The sequence below is a fragment of the Cydia fagiglandana genome, chromosome 13 (genome assembly GCF_963556715.1).
Source record: "Cydia fagiglandana chromosome 13, ilCydFagi1.1, whole genome shotgun sequence".
NCBI lineage: Eukaryota > Metazoa > Arthropoda > Insecta > Lepidoptera > Tortricidae > Cydia > Cydia fagiglandana.
In genome coordinates, this window is record NC_085944.1 from 19,656,036 (window position 1) to 19,673,625 (window position 17,590).

The 17,590-nt window shown below is 41.9% G+C and overlaps 1 protein-coding gene across 1 annotated transcript in view; it reads right to left on the minus strand.

The window, feature by feature from the left end:
- Positions 1–797: 797 nt before the first annotated feature.
- Positions 798–17,590, minus strand: part of LOC134669924 (E3 ubiquitin-protein ligase Ubr3) — a 113,253-nt gene continuing 96,460 nt past the window's right edge. The window contains exons 33-39 of the mRNA XM_063527540.1: positions 7,809–8,066; positions 7,473–7,705; positions 6,836–7,044; positions 6,253–6,505; positions 3,825–3,964; positions 3,171–3,289; positions 798–2,984 (exon numbers count right to left, since the gene is read on the minus strand). Of these exons, the coding sequence (XP_063383610.1) occupies positions 3,172–3,289; positions 3,825–3,964; positions 6,253–6,505; positions 6,836–7,044; positions 7,473–7,705; positions 7,809–8,066 (1,211 nt within the window). The 3' untranslated portion in view covers positions 798–2,984; position 3,171. The remainder of the gene's footprint in view (positions 2,985–3,170; positions 3,290–3,824; positions 3,965–6,252; positions 6,506–6,835; positions 7,045–7,472; positions 7,706–7,808; positions 8,067–17,590) is intronic.

Consider the following 17,590-nt stretch of genomic DNA (forward strand, 5'->3'; position numbering starts at 1 on the left):
ACTTTAAGCGTAGGATGTTCTACCTCTAAACAAATCATAGTTGATGTACAATATAATATAAACTTTTAACAATTATGAGTTTCTTTTTCAAACAACCTTCCCCAAATCCAAACACAATTAGGTTGCATTGTTTTATCGCAGGTTTCCTATTATTTTATACCACATTGGTGGCAATGGCAAACAAGCATACTAATATATATGTACAGTAACTAATATATATGTACCCACTTCCTGTGTCCATCATCAGATAATCTCGATAATACCATAATATTGCATTGTCAGATTGTGACCCAACTTACATAGGGGTTTTGCACAAATCACGCGAGTTATTTTCGGCTTCTTTTTGACCCTCCCCCTTGGTGATATTTGGTGAGGTTTTTGGCTACCCCTCTCCCCCACATAACTTCCGGTGTATTTTTATGATTTTTTTCCATCCGACCGGTCATGGCTCCGCGCTATTTTGAAGTGCGGAGTGAAGATTTATGTTTAACGAAACCGAGAAAAAGTGTACTCATGTGGTAGGTATTTTTTCTTAGTTTCGTTAACTGTAGAAAAATACACGTGAGGTTTTCTTATACCCCCCTCCCCCAACGTGATCTGTCGTGATTTTTTGTGACCCCCCCCCCCCTATCGTACCGTGCGTGATTTGTGCACAAGCCCATATGTACGTGAACTGTTCAACATACATACATACATTGCAAGTTAAATAAAAGCTTGTGAAAACCAGACCGTCGGGGAAAAAGGGGTTTAAGGTATTTAAATAAATCAGGTTACACTGCGGTTAAATAAAACAGTACTGAAATATCAACAACTTTAATTATTGAATATATACATGAACAATATACATACAAGAGTTAACAATCATTGATTTAGTCGCTGGTGCTAGCACTCTGGTGAGAAACGGACTTTGTCGCTATAGACGTAGGGTTCAACTTAGCAAGTGTTCTAACAATGCCTATGGCTAAGTAACCTCAAGTAGGCGTATATTAAGGAGACTTTTTTCATACCGAAACTGAAGGACATAGGCAGTCAAAAATAAAACATCAACTAAACGTAATTGAAAATAATTTTGAAGATATTCCATACTGTTTACATTAACGCAGTCTTTGACTGTCTACGTCCTATTTTATATGCATGCTAGCTTTTACTAAAATCTATTCAAAGTTCGTAGGATCAGCAATTCGTTGATTACAAAAATACATTAAATTTCTACATAATTGAAACATTAATTAAAATTTCTAAATTATTTATCGCATAAACACGCTTCAGTAACAACATAACGTTTTGACTCCGAACGGTCCGTAACCTATAAATATATAATAATGCCAAAATCCGGATTGCACGAGATATATCAGATCCTAAACACTATTGAATAAAAAATACAGTAACAAATATTAAGATAAGTAACACAATTACGCTGCGCCTCCAGCGATTATTATTTTATACGTGGCACTTGATCGATCGCAGGTACTAGTGTCGAAATAGACAGCATAAACGGCTTTTAAATGCCTATATTGACGTCAAATTCAAAATTGTCTAATTAAAGATGTTACACATCACCAACCGATCCTTGCAAGCACAAAACATTAACTAGTTCCAGAGGCAATGGTTACACTATTTGCATTAACTCTGTATGTAAAACTATTATACAAACTTAATTAACACCAACATGATTAGGTTAGAAGCGATCATAATAATAAACTCGGTACTTTTGTAAAACTGGCGTTGAATATAAATAAGTAAATAATGGTATGAATGGTCTATAATATTATAAGAAACCTTGTCTACTCCAGCGGGTTAAGTTATTTATGTAACAATTTTGAGATATTTAACCAAGCATTTTTAATCAAGAATTGCACAAAACAATGCGATGTGGTCATACCACAGCAAAATGACACGAAGGTGTGGGACATATGAAACCCAGTAAGAATAAAGAACAATAATTTAACATGTTACATCTAAGTTGTCGGAAACCGAGTCAACAGTAATTACATTCACAGCCAGCGAATTGACGGCGGATATACAACAAACAATTGCTGTCATGTCGCCATTTTGTTCGCAAGATACGTCGCCGGACCTAACACACCTCCTTGCGGTACTCCGTCGTGGCCGGGATAAAACGAAATTGATATAATTATAAGAAGGAACGGCAACTTTTGATCAAGAGGATTAAAAAGTAAGTGACATAACAGTCCTATAGATAAAGATGATGCCCGGGTGAGACAACAAAAGGGCAAACAACAAAAACTTTTATAGAGCGCTATAGAGTCTCAGTTTCATTTGCTCGGTTTTATCGAGTATAGAAAGGCCGCCGATTTTAGCGGCCAGAGAAAAAACAGATCTAATCTGACATAATTTATGTCGTTCGTCGAAATCGGGTAAAATATAATATAAAAATCACAAATCAACTCCATCAGCCGTTGACAGTAGGCTATCTAATATATACACCCTAGCTTCATCTAGAAATAAACATTAATCTAACAAAGATGTCGTTGAAGCAATACTCAATGTATAGCGAGCGGCGTGGTTCTAACAATGATAGAATATGCCATTTCACTGGCCCTATATTACAGGGTTCTATGTTACATTTCCAAGATAGTTGAAATTCAACTTAATGTCACTATGACAATGTTCAAAATTCAGTTGGATAAAAGTGAAACATAGAACCTTGTAATGTTGGGCCATCTATTTGTATATTTTATGTTAAATATGACCGATATTTAGATCAGTTTAGTTAGTATTGGCGTAGTTTGCAGGAAGTACAGTTAATTTCTGTGGCACTTCGTACATTGTCACAATGGCAATCAACATAAAATCCGCTAGGATCAAAGCTTGTCATAGTGACAATAATATAATATCTAAATACGAAGTGATAATGAAATCAAATTCCTTGCATGTACGGCTTCCTGCAGGTTCGTTTGGTCGCTAACAAGTGGCGCGGGAGAGATCGGGTCGTCGCGAAGCCGGGCAGCTTCAGAGGGGCTCTGGAACATAACATTTAACATTATACATTTTCTTAACTTCAAGAAAGACTCAAACTACTTCCATAAATGTGGTACTCCTTCAAGCAAAAACGATTGAACCTATATCCTTGAACAGCACCGAAACCCTAGGGTTTGTGGGTTATAAACTGTCTGTGTGTTTCCCACTAGTGTGTGCACGACACGTACCTCACAGCGAGTCGCGGTGCCACACCCAGGTGCGCTTGGTGTGGTCGAAGCGGTGCGCCAGCCACTGCGCCTGCAGTAGCTCCGCGCGGTCGTTGGACAGGTAGAGCGGCTTGCCGCGTCTGGAACAAATACCATTTATTTAATGTGATGTATATGTTGACCGCTGAAGGCCACGGACGGACGAGCGGGCGTACAAGGTCGTTTATACATTGAATTGAACTCGATCAAATATATGAGCTGCTTGGCGTCTAGTCCGAAACTTAAGAAACTACTACTAGTATGCAAGCAGCTGTTTCCCTCGTTAACACCCAACTTTACATGGCGACCCTGCCAAAGCGAAACGGAAATCAGTTCTTAAACATTTTAACTGATAATCTATAAACCAAAGGCATAATATGGTTTACCGATGAAGAAAAAAAGGGAGGAATACTTTTACACGGGGTCGCGGTGATGCACGTGGAAGTCACCATGATCCTCGTCATGTTCAAGAATTTTTTAAGGAACTTCAATATTCTGCCCAATATTCTCAATTAATAACACTTGTTCCTAATCGGGCACGAAACACAAAATAAAGTGTTATTTGTTGAGAACATTGGACATGGACAGTGTGAAATGAGCACTAGATCGTATGTATGAAACTAGAGCTGTTCTCACTTGAGATCGCGGTCCTCCTCGTCGTAGTCGTCCAAGTACAGGGAGCCCCAGAGGCAGGCGCGGCGGCCGCGGATCACGATGATGTACGTGGAGGTCACCACGAGGAAGATGCCCGTGCCGCCTCCGCACTCCATGGCGTGCTGCAATATAATACATGTTATTTACTATCCTACTCCATTTAGAAACCATCACTGAACCAAACGATTTTTTATTTATACAAAATGATATTTTCATATCTTTTGCAAAGTAGAGTTGATTTGGGAAATTGTTCCTATAACCACAGAACAATAATCGAGATAGAAGGAAAGAGTTCGTCGATTTATATCGAAACCAAGCGTGCCGACTTTTTACCACCTACTGTGACGTCACAGCCGCAATTTAGTGATGGGAAGTCCTAACCGATCTAAGACACCGATGCCCCTCTGCCCCGCTACGATTCAACTGTCTTGCTCATACTCATAGATTTTATATCTGCGGTCCCGCTCGCTAAAAATCATCGATTAACGCGAATGTCATCGATTTTCTGACGGACGAATGATAAAGACAGACGAATGATACAGACAGACGAATGATAAAAACAGCCGAATGATATTTAACGGAATCACTAGATTCCTAAAGAATATTTGAATTGAATTTTTAAAATAAATCTTATTACTTATTCTAAAAAAAGATTGTATCTAATACTTTTTTATATGTACATGTATAGGTATAAAATTTAGACAATTTTCAATTTTTTGGATATAACTCACTAAGTATATATGTTGTTGTAGGCTATGGAAACATCAAAATCGCGAAATAAAACCAAGGAAGAAATTTTAGAAGCCAAAAGAAGAGCTAGCCGAATACGTCATGAAAAAATAAAAAAAAGATTCGAAACTAACAAGGAAGAGTACCTAACTGCCCGACTCCGAATTGATTTATTTTGATATATGTTATAGAGTAGTCTAAAATAACGGACACGTATTTTTTTTAGCTGCCCAAACTCAACCTCAACTCAAATATATTTATTTATTTTACATATATAATTTTTTTTATATAAAAAATCGAGTTTGTGGTGAAATGACAAAACACGTCCCCATTCTTTATTCATGTTCTCCAACATATAACGAAACCAATAATTAATTATCATTTTTTTTAACAAATCTCTTCTCAGAAATTAGAAGGTTTGGTCAATGTTCAGTACTTTGAAGGCCATTTTCTCCTAACAGGTTGAGTTTGGGTAGCTACAAAAAAATTCGTGTCCGTTATTTTAGACTACTCTATAACATATATCAAAATAAATCACATCGGAGTCGGACAGTTGGGTACCCTTCCTTGTAAGTGCACTTAGAAAAGAACAACAAATAGAAATCTATGCAAAAAGAAAGAGAGAGAAGCGTGTCGTATTTATAAAAGATAACAGTACAGATTTCATTTTGACTACTACTTTATCACACGGCTACATAAATAGTAGGTTGAAAAAATAATTATCATTTTTTCTGTATTCAAAATCAAAATCAATTAAAAAAAAAATCAAATCAATCGATTAAGAATTCGGCATTGAAAATCGTAGGGTACAACACTATATCTTACTTTTGACAGACGAATGAGAAATCAACCTTGAACGCGTCTCGACAAGTTTGGATTGTTTTATTTTCGTTGCTGGTTTTCAATGCTTGCCAAGTCTGGCGCGTCAAATTAAAGCCGCAATGGAAAAGTAGCATTAGACACAGAGTCGCCTGCTACTGTTTATATGAAATTAATACTGAGCATCAAAATAAATTGTTTTTTTAAATAATAACAGATATTTTAGGGCAAATAGTACTTACCAATGAAAGGAAATGTCTTGATTAATAGCTCCTACATTTTTGGTGGTGTTTGAACAGTTTATTATCGAGCAAGGGGCAATTTTGTTATCACATCCGAACGTCACACACGGAAAGCGGTCGAGAGCGGACTGAGCATCGCGGCAAGCAACGACGATTTATAATCGTCGTTTCGGCACGCGAGGTACATACACTTTTTCCGTCTACTCGATATAGGTCTGTGCCTATAACCAATTAACCATCGTGACGGTTATTCTCTTATTCCTAGCTGTCCCAGTTAACAGTTTTACCGCCATTAAAAGGCTTGTTACTTTGTTCTAGATTGAAACTAGGAGGGCATCTCTCGAATGTATTGTTTACGTCAATAAGAGTAAGCTGTGTATGTTTTTACAGTAATATATTAAATCAAAATGTGCATTAGAAGTAAATTTTACAATTATATAGCAGCGATCCTACCGACTGCGCCAACGATGTATGTTGTGTGTAGTGCAACGATAAGCAAAGTTATTGCTGCTATTTGGAAATGATACTTGATGTAAAGCATATTTTTGAAAAACAGTGCAATGAGCGAGTAATGCTCATCCCGGCGGTATTTGTGTCTCGGTAGCCTTATATGGTCTCACCTGCACGGCCTCGGCCACCTGGTGCTGGCGGCAGCAGGGCTGCTTGAGGCACACCAGGGTCCCGCACAGCAGGCAGACGGAGGCCTCCTTGGGCACGGCTCCGCACTGGAGGCAGACGCGCTCGTGGTAGTAGGAGAAGAGGCGGTCGTAGTCGCGCGGCAGGGCGAGCAGCGCCGGCGGCAGCCACGACACGTGCAAGGAGCGGAGGATGCGACGCACGGCGAGACGACCGCCGCGGGCCGCTTGGCTAAGCCTGCAACATAAAAAATATGTAATTTAGTTTTTTTTAAAGGGAAAATGTTTCTGAAGAAAATGGGAAAATTAAAATATAACAAATTCAAATTTTGCTTCGGTTGCGGAGTCGCGTAATGTGTAACCTCACAGGGTCACACTACCGCCGGCTACGGAACTGCCGAAACTTGCCACCTTATGGAAAAACTTTTCTTTGAAGAACTCCAGACTAAAGGTCCTCCTCGTAGTGACCGCGCGGAGCGGCAACTCGGCGGGTGGAACATCTTCAACGGCCTCGATGTACAGTTGGAGGTAGGGCAGGGGCGGGATCGACCTCGAGCCCGGGACGTACCTCCTGGCGGCCGCCCGCGCCAGCACGGGCGCGTGCTGGGGCAGCGCGGCGGCGGCGACGTCCTCCGCGGCCGCCGTGCACAGCTCCAGGTAGTGCAGCAGCGCCGGGAACTCCGCCTCGGCCGAAGGCACGGCGGGCAGCGCGCCGCCGTACAGGTGGTGCCGCAGCAGCGCCGACACGCGCAGGAACGGCAGCAGCAGCTCCTGGAGCTGGCCGAACAAACGAATGATTTAAATCAGATCGTAATAAAAAATATTTTATGGCCGTCATCGATAGTTTCAAATGGTGTTTACCGAAAGTCCTTGAATATTTAAAAGACGTATCTATCTTAATTATTTGAAGAATTCCTTCCCTTCTCTAAAGTTTCAGATTTTGTCATAATAACAACAAGACCAACTGTGAACCCCATCCCGTCCCCAAATCGGACCTATTGTCATCGAGAAATCAGGGTACTATCGGGAGCATCGACGGTGATCCATCTTAAATTTTTCGAAAGCGAAACACCGGCAATGCTCTCGATAATAAAATGTGCAATTTTCTTTCTAAAGTCAATCAAAGTTTTCTTTGTTTATTTCTGTCTGGCGAGGGGCCATCAGGAGAAAAGATTTCCGTATCGGTTTTGAAATAGAGCATGCACCTGTCGCTCCATGTGCGCGACGTCGACGTCCTCGCTGGCGCCGGGCTCGTCCTCGGTGAAGAGCTCGGAGCCGGCCAGCGCCTGCAGCAGCAGCCGCGCCGCCGCCGCCAGCCCGCCCGCCGCCGCGCCGCCCAGCGCCACGCGCCCCGCCGCCGACGCGCACGCCAGGAACTGGCACACGATCTGGTAGTAGCTCAGCGCGTACAGCGCCCGCACTATGCACGTGAAGTGCTCTGTCGACAGAATAATGCCGGACCGTGTAGTACTGTACTACCGACGTGACACGATAGGTCGGGAGGGGGAGGGGGAGGGGGAGGGTCGGGGCGGGGTACTCACGCGGAGGCATGTAGGGCGGGTCCCTCGGCGCCAGCAGCAGGAAGTGCATGAGCAGCGCCAGCGGGTCGCGCAGCAGCAGCGGCACGGGGCGCTGCGGCGGCGCGGGCGCGGGCACGGGCGGCGCGGCGGGGCCGGCGGGCGCGGGGGGGGCGGGCGCGGGGGGGGCGGGCCACAGCTCCTGCCACGCGGCCGCCGCGCCCGCCCCGCCGCCCGAGCGGAGCATGCGCGCGTGCGCGCCCGCCACCACCATCAGCGGGACTGCACACGAGTGAACACATTCATCGAATAGACTGTTGTGAGAGATACTAACGTTGACGAGTGAGAGACGTACCGTAAAATTATTCAACCGATACTGTTTATACGTTACATGATCATCATCATCTCGGCCATAAGACGTCCACTGCTGGACATAGGCCTCCCGTTTGGACCTTGGACCCGCATCCGGCGTCTTATTTTATTTATTTAGAAACAAACAATCTCGTGTTGATACATTGGATACAATTGCATTTAGTAATATTATGAACTTAGTTTCCCTAATCATATATATAAAACTGAAAAACCAGAACGGGATAAAAAACGAGGGAAGAAGCGAGATGGCGCCTTACAAATTTCTAAAAAAATTTTTGACACGTTTCTCAAATACGACGCACGTATGATAAGAAAAACTATTCCAATCTATTATCTAAGTATGAGAATATAAGTAAAGCATAAAAACTATCGCTTTCGATGCGTATTTAATCTATCTATCTATCTATATATATAAATGCAAGTGTCCTGACTGACTGACTGATTCATCAACACAGAGCCGAAACTACAATAGCCAGAAAGTTGAAATTTGCACACCAGATTGCATTTATAAAGTGTACAAGAGATAAGAAGCGATTTTGAGAAATTCAACCCCTAAAGGGGTTAAAAAGAGGATGAAAGTTTGTATGGGGTTAAAGTTTTCTTTTAAGCTAGGAATTTGAAACTTCGTTAAAAGATATATTATTAAAATACAAGAAAACTAATTTCAGCGTTTTAGAAAATTCATCCCCTAAAGTGGTGAAAAAGGGGTTGAAAGTTTGTATGGATATCAAAAATTTTTTCGAGTGTGGGACTTGAATCTTTGTATTTAGGGATATTATTAGAAGACAAGAAAAGTAATTTCAGCGTTTTGTAAAATTCATCCCCTAACAGGGTTAAAAAGGGGTTGAAAGTTTGAATCCATTACAAAGGCTTTGAATATTCTTAGAAAAACATAATAGCCGATTTCAAAAAAAAGTAATTGCAACGTTCTTAAAAATTCAACCCCTAAGGGGGTTAAAAAGGGGATGAAAGTTCGTCTTGGGGTGTAAATTTAATTTTAAGCTAGGAACTTGAACTTTTTTGCAAAAAAAAAGGTATTAAATTAAAAAACATAAAAACTAATTCAAGCATTTTTGAAAATAATCCCCCAAAGTGATGAGAAAAGGGTTGCAAGTTTGTATGGAGATCAGATATTTTGTGAGTGCGGAACTTGAATCTTTGTATAAGGGCCTATTATGAGAATACAAGAAAAGTAATTTCAGCGACCAACATCAAAATCCACTAAACTTAAAACTTCATACAACTTGCTAAAAAAGAAAAGTACTTAATTTCAACATTGCTTGGATATGAAAATTATAGGTACTAAAGATGTAAAATGTTGAAGATAAGATTCCACGCGGACGAAGTCGCGGGCAACAGCTAGTTTACAATAAGCAAAAGAAATTTTCATAACATTCTTCATTTTACTACTATCGGCTATTTTCGGAAACTCTCGGTTGGTTTCGTTTCGAACTTCAAGTAACCAAAATTATGTTTGTTATGTTGGTATACAGTTAGTTCTACGTGTTTTTATACGAAGTAAAATAAAAAGTGATGTCAACCTCAACCTTAGTCTAGCTAGCCCATACGAGTGAGTGATTTATGCCATATATGACTTATCAATCAAAGTAATATTATCATATTATTAATAATTTGTATTTTGTTGATTTAAATTTCTTTTTGAGTTATATTATTCAGATTGACTTTCACGGCTTCGGCAAACATTGCCATTCGTCCGGGGAACGGGCTGAGAATGCTGAGATGGGCCAAAAATACAAAGTTGATAGTAAGTTATGTAGGTAGATTAAAGTGCATGTACAGATATTATTGAGCGACCTAATGAAAATAAGCAAATGTACAGTCAGCCAAATATCGTAATATAATTTTGTTACCATAGAAATAAGGATGTGGTCCGATATAGTGGCGAAATATTGAGAGACAAAAGCGGCTAAATTCAGTGGTGTCTTGGACACTTAGAGAGAATGGGAGAGGATCGTGCCGTGAAGAGAGCGTACTTGGGACAACAACATGGGAGACGCCTTTTGCAACTAGGCTTATAAGAATAAATAATAATTTTATGTTGAAACAAGTTTAAAAAAATACCTACGTAGATGAAAAAATACAATCTTGCCTTTTATCAAATCACATAATTTTTAGGGTTCCGTACCCAAAGGGTAAAACGGGACCCTATTACTAAGACTTCGCTGTCCGTCCGTCCGTCTGTCTGCCACCAGGCTGTATCTCACGAACCGTGATAGCTAGACAGTTGAAATTTTCACAGATGATGTATTTCTGTTGCCGCTATAACAACAAATACTAAAAACAGAATAAAATTAAGATTTAAGTGGGGCTCCCATACAGCAAACGTGATTTTTGACCAAAGTTAAGCAACGTCGAGCGTGGTCAGTACTTGGATGGGTGACCGTTTTGTTTTTGCATTTTTTTTCGTTTTTTTTTTGCTTTATGGTACGGAACCCTTCGTGCGCGAGTCCAACTCGCACTTGCCCGGTTTTTGAGAAATTTGCGAATTCAGTTATCCAAATAACGGCTACAAATAAGAAATCCTTATTACAGTTTATAAACCCTGGCAGGGTTGAATATACAATGGTCAATTTTGCAACCAGAATTCAAGGTGAGTCTAAAACTTGCCTAGATCATGTGTACAGTGATATTCCTAGGGATTTAATTTCGACTTATCCACTGGACACGGGCCTAAGTGATCACTGTGCCGTTTGCTTTAAAATGTCGATAGTGTCATCATATAACCAGACTAGGCATGTAACTAAGAGAATAACTAATGAAACGCACTTAGCGCGGTTTTTTGAAAATGTAAGGAACACTGACTGGTCTAGTTTCTCGCAACATAATACAGGCGGCTTCGATGCAATGTTTATAGACCGGGAGATAGCGACACATTTTACTGGGTCATTTGTACCAGTATGGCGGTTCGTCAGGGGTCTAAGCACGTAACGAAGGAAAGAAAAATGATGGTCATAGCGCTGGTACCGGCGGCCCAATCGCGTGGGCGTTAGTCGAACGTGTCGGATAAAATACGAGTGTCGAACGATTTGTTCCACAAAAATCCTCGTATTTTCCGATAGTCCATAAAAAAGAAGTAGGCGGTAGCGTAATGCCATACTTCTCCGGTGTGACTTACAGAACGCCATACTGAGGCGAACACATTAATTAAAAAAAAAACAATTCAACCATTTGTGCCAAGCTAATTTTTGCACAGGTGATCATCGTCGAGCAGCCATTCATGGACATCACCATGCCATACTCTTCGGACGGTTCCAAATGGCCGCCATACCGCCGCAAGGGAGTTAATTTTTTTTTTTGGTAAACGATTTGTACCAGTATTGCATTTAAATTTTTGGAAAGTATTTGATAAAATGTGACCGTTATTATAATTGCCATACTTATAGTAGGGGGAAAAAGTGCTGCCATACTTGAAAAACTTAATTAATCGACACGTTTCAAAAATACGACTATGTATACGTAAAATAATTTTTTACAGCATGGCATCATCATATTCTGTTTGTTTGGATACAATTATACCTAAAAAAAAAATATTTCAGATTATAACTAAGGGGCGGACGACTGTGAGACTTAAGCCAAGACTTAAAACAAAAAACAATTTTTTGACGATTTGTACCAGTATGGCATTTGGATTTTTGGAAATTATATGATGCAATGTGACCATTATTATATTTGCCATACTTCTAATAGGGGGAAAAAGGGGCACCATACTTGAAAAAAAAAAAATTTGTACACATTTGCCACCTCCTACAGGTATGGCATTATGAGATTTCCATTTATGATCACACAGAAAGTCTTGAAAAAAAATTACAAGATGGTACAAATCGTTTAGCAATAAAAAAAAAATTAACTCCTTTGCGGCGGTATGGCGGCCATTTGGAACCATCCGAAAAGTATGGCATGGTGATGTCCATGAATGGCTGCTCGACGATGATCACCTGTGCAAAAATTAGCTTGGCACAAATGATTGAATTGTTTATTTTTAATTAATGTGTTCGCCTCAGTATGGCGGGCTGTAAGTCACACCGGAGAAGTATGGCATTACGCTACCGTCTACTTCTTTTTTATGGACTATCGAAAAATACAAGGATTTTTGTGGAACAAATCGTTCGACACTCGTATTTTATCCGACACGTTCGACTAACGACCACGCGATTGGGCCGCCGGTACCAGCGCTATGACCATCATTTTTATTTCGTTCATTACGTACTTAGACCCCTGACGAACCGCCATACTGGTACAAATGACCCAGTAAAATGTGTCACTATCTCCCGGTCTATTACAGGTTTACTTAGTAAATTTGAGATGTTTTGCCCAGTTAAAAAGGTACCCATTAGACCGAAGGATAGGATGTGGTCGAATCCGGAAACTACTAAAAGCAAGGAATTCCTTCTATTATTAGGTATGCTAGTTAGACACTACCCAGATAATCAAAATCTTATACAGTTTACTAAATGCTATACATGCAAACATAATGCTTTATTAAATAGAACAAGAAAAACGTTCATAAATAATAAAATTGAGTGTAGCTCTAATAAGACTCGTGCCCTTTGGGACGTCATTAAGGCTGAGACCAACAAAGGCCGAGTTACTAGGGACGAGTTCTGCGTGCTGCGTCGAGCGGTGTGCGGCGAACATGGCAACCAACATTACCTAAGCGTGGTGCACGACACCCTTCTGCGCCCGTGCATACAGGAAGCGCTTCGCCTACTCCGCGCTACCTACTCATCCACAATGTTCATGGCTCCTTTCACAACGCAGGAAATATTGACAATCATAAAGTCGGTCAAAGCGAAAGGAACTAAGGATATATATGGCTTCCCGACAGCTATACTTCACAGTTTACCGCACAATTTTCTTCACCAACTATGTGAACATTTTAATGACGCAATACTCAGTGGTAATTATCCCGAATCCCTTAAAAAAATCAGAGTAACCCCAGTTTACAAGGGAAAAGGTAGTAGGGATACAATGAAAAATTATCGTCCAATATCACTTGTTCCAGCACTGTCCAAGATATTTGAATCAGGCTTATGCAATAGCCTTGCACATTTTTTCAATACCAAAGGTGTACTCTGCGGTGACCAGTATGCATATCGCGCGGGCCGATCAACCCTAGGCGCGGTGCGCATGCTACTGGAAACCGTATTAGACCATCTAGAGGCAAAAAATTACGTTGCTGCTATATTTTTCGACTTGTCTCGTGCATTCGACCTAGTAGACCATGAGTTAATAGCGGCGAAGCTTGAACATTACGGTGTCCGGGGTAAGGCCCTGGATATATTATTATATTCTTTGGATCAAGTGGACTTATACAGACAAAATGACTTTGTAATATTGAAATTAGTAAAATGCATACCACGCGCAATAATCCTACATGTCAGGAAGAGAACGCCGACATGGCAACATGCCCAACCTGCTCCAAAACGTTCAAAAGCAAAGGTCTACAACGCCACATACGCTCCGCTCACGGCTCTCAAAACTCACCTCAGCCACAACATTCGTCTCAAGTGCCTCCACTACAACAACAGTTACCAAGATCTCCACTTGAAGAAGCCTTTGACTCCCCGTACTTCAATGACAGGGGCGCGAAAAACGGCATCTGGCAAACACGTTGGGACAAAGTATGTACTCTCCGCGGCAAGCTTTACGATCTCCCTTCCTCTAGTACCGTTAGCAGGAAATTTATTCACACTCTTGCCGACGAAATAGAACTGCTAACCAACTCCGTATACCCATCAGAACGGGTACTAATTTTTATAGCAGTCATGTTACAAAGAGACAAGAATGTTAAACAAACGAAAGACATAAACCGGTTGCTTGAGCGCCGCTTAAAGTTATGGACAGATGAACACTACGAGATCTTACTAGCCGAATCAACAAAATCTGACAACTCTCTTCGCAATTCATACAACCGAAAGAAACATAATGACGATGTAACACAAATGTTTACACGCTTAATTTTAAGAGGCAAAATACGCGAAGCCGTAAACTGGTTATTAACGAAAGACTCCAGCAAAATCCTTAACACCGACGATGAAATAGACAACACAGGAAAAACCGTCGGCGATGTCTTGAAAGACAAACACCCACCCTCCATAACGCCCGATCCTCATTTATTTACTCTTCCAGAGGACCTCAAGGAAATGCCGCCACTACTCGAAGTCGACATAACTAACTATCACGTGGAACAAGTTGCCAGAAAGCTACATGGTGGCGGAGGCCCAACCGGTACAACCTCTGAAAACTGGAAGGATTTCCTCCTAAGATTTGGAGAAGCAAGTTTACATCTCAGAAATTCTGTAGCACACTTAACCATGAAACTGAATAACGAATACATTCCTTGGAATCAAATACAAGCACTAATGTCAAGTCGTCTCGTAGCCCTAGATAAATCCCCAGGAGTGAGACCCATCGGCATCGGCGAATGTTTGCGTCGAATCTTATCAAAATGTATGATCTTAGCTACCGGCTCCGAAGTAACGGAAGCATGTGGCCAGTCACAACTCTGTAGTGGCCTCAGTAGCGGCATTGAAGGTGCAATACACGCAATGAATGACATCTTTCAAAATAATTGTCAACCTAACTCAAACTGGGGAATGCTTCTTGTTGATGCAAATAATGCATTTAATGCTGTCAATAGACAACTGGCTCTTTGGCAAGCAAGAATATATTGGCCACACTGCGCCCGGTTTCTGTATAATACATACAATGGTCACGCGGAACTGGTTATTCGCGATTCCGACATGAGACTATACAGCAGAGAAGGGGTAACTCAAGGAGACCCACTGGCCATGCCTCTGTATGCCCTTGCAACTCTGCCCATCATAAACAAAATGAAAGATGAAAATACCATACAATCTTGGTATGCAGACGATTCCTCAGCACAGGGTAGCCTAAAAAATCTACGAAATTGGTGGAACAATATAAATATGACAGGACCATCCTTTGGCTACTTTCCGCAAGCCAAAAAGACATTGCTCATAGTATCTGAATCTGACAAACAAATAGCTCATCAGATCTTCAAGGGTACTAATCTAACTATTGTCACCGGATCTCGCTTCCTGGGAAGCTACATTGGTGAAGGAAAAGAGGATTTCATAAAAAATAATGTAAATAAATTCGTCTCCACCGTTGAAAAAATATCTCTTATCTGCAAGGATTCTCCGCAAGCTGCCTACACTGCCCTCACCAAAGCAATTCAATTCAAATGGTCATACTTACTACGTGTCCTGAAAAACTCCCACGAATTCTTTGAACCACTAACACATGCCCTACGCACTATCTTCCTCCCAACGCTCTTTGGAAGTGACGTCTCCCCTATTGAAGCCGACCTATTCTCCCTACCTATAAATAAAGGCGGTTTGGCTATTAGCGACCCTTTTAATGCTACTAATTTAAATTATGAAATTTCGAAAAAAAGCTGCACAGCTCTCACGGAAGCCCTTATCGAAAATAAAGAGATTGTTCTTTCAGATCACTATACATTCATAAAAGATGCTCGCAAAGATGGCCGCAAAGAAAAAGAAGACCTTGATAATAAACTTCTAGAATCTACCCTAGCAAAATTTACACCTAACAAAAAACGAGCAATCGAGAGATCCATCGCAGCCAAGATGAAAACGAAGGCCTCAAATTGGCTCTCGGTTATTCCAACAAAAAAAGATCACTTCGATCTATCCCCATACGAATTCAGAGATGCGCTGTCAATACGCTACCATAGAACACCAAACGCCATGCCGCAATCATGCGACGGCTGTGGCAACGGCAGCTTCAACATCGACCACGCGCTCTGCTGTAAAACTGGAGGCCTAATCACAAGGCTGCTCCACATTAACGACATGCTGCAACCCAGCATTGTAGGTTATGCAGATGCTGTCATCTGCATAACGGTTGTTGAGAGATATTTGGCTAGTGCAGGGGACAGCAGGGAGGATATACGTTCACAGAGAGAGGCCATGGTTGAGCGAATGAACTTGACCCTTAGTCTCGTTTCCCAGTGGGGTGATGACAATCTGGTCACGTTCAATGCCTCCAAAACGCAGGCGTGTCTATTTTCCGCAAAACGGAGTCCATTCGACCTGACTCCTTCTTTCCGGGGTGCATCTGTACCTATTACCGACAGCCTGGAACTCCTCGGCATGGAGCTGAGTTCAGTCCTCGGCTTCGGCAGCTTCATTGAGTCTAAAGCACAAACTGCGGCCAGAAAGCTGGGCGTCCTAAATAAGGTGAAGCGATACTTCACACCTGGACAGCTTCTAACACTTTACAAAGCTCAAGTCCGGTCGTGTATGGAGTATTGCAGCCACCTGTGGGATGGCTCAGCTAAATACCAACTCGCCGCTTTGGACTCAGTGGAGCGCAGAGCCAGGAGGATGATTGGCGACAAGAAGCTAACGGCTAAGCTTCAGACTTTGGCCCATCGGCGGAAAGTCGCCAGCCTGTCGGTATTCTACAGGTTGCACTTCGGGGAGTGTGCCCAAGAGCTACACGAGCTCATTCCACCGTCCCCATTTTACCATCGGACTTTTAGACGCACGGCCGGTTTCCATCCTTACTTGGTAGATATTCCGCCAATTCGCACGAAGCGCTTTGCTTCTACTTTCCTTATGCGCACTGCCAAGGAGTGGAATTCCTTGCCGGCGTCTATATTTCCGTGCTCTTATAACCCGGCAACCTTCAAATCAAGAGTGAACAGGCACCTTCTGGGCGAGCTCGCTCCATCGTAGGCCACGTCTACGCCTCGGCTAGTCTGTGGCCATGAGTAAACCCATGCATAATAAAAAAAAAAAAGGCGGCACAATGAGATTAGAGATTTATTCTGTGAACTTTGTCAACACGCGTGGGGCAACGTAACAAAAGAACCAATAATCTCGGAAAATGACTGCGGCCTACGTGCAGATCTATCTTGTCGTGGCGTTTGGGATGCGCAGAGGGAGGCGTTGTTTGATATCCGTGTCGTCGACACTGACGCTCCTTCTTACCTCTCACGACCCGTCACATCTGTACTAAAATCAGCTGAAGACGAAAAGCAGAGAAAATATTCCACGGCCTGTGAAATGCGACATGCAACGTTCACCCCACTTGTAACATCTGTTGACAGCGTCTATGCACCCCAAATGTCCTCCTTTATAAAACATATGGCAGAAACCATATCTCAACGGTGGAACCGTTCTCTAAGCACCATACTGGGCTGGCTGAGATGTAGGATCAGTATCGCCGTTATACGCGCCACCAGCATGTGTATCCGAGGCACACGCCACCGTTTTAAGTCGACCGCCAGGTGGCTTGGGTTCGACGACGGTGCTGCCCTTCCACACATCGATTGAAACCACTTTTCTACCCTACCCACATATGTATTACCTAACCCTTTGCCTATGTACTGATGATTGTTTTAATGTAATAAATTTTTGTTG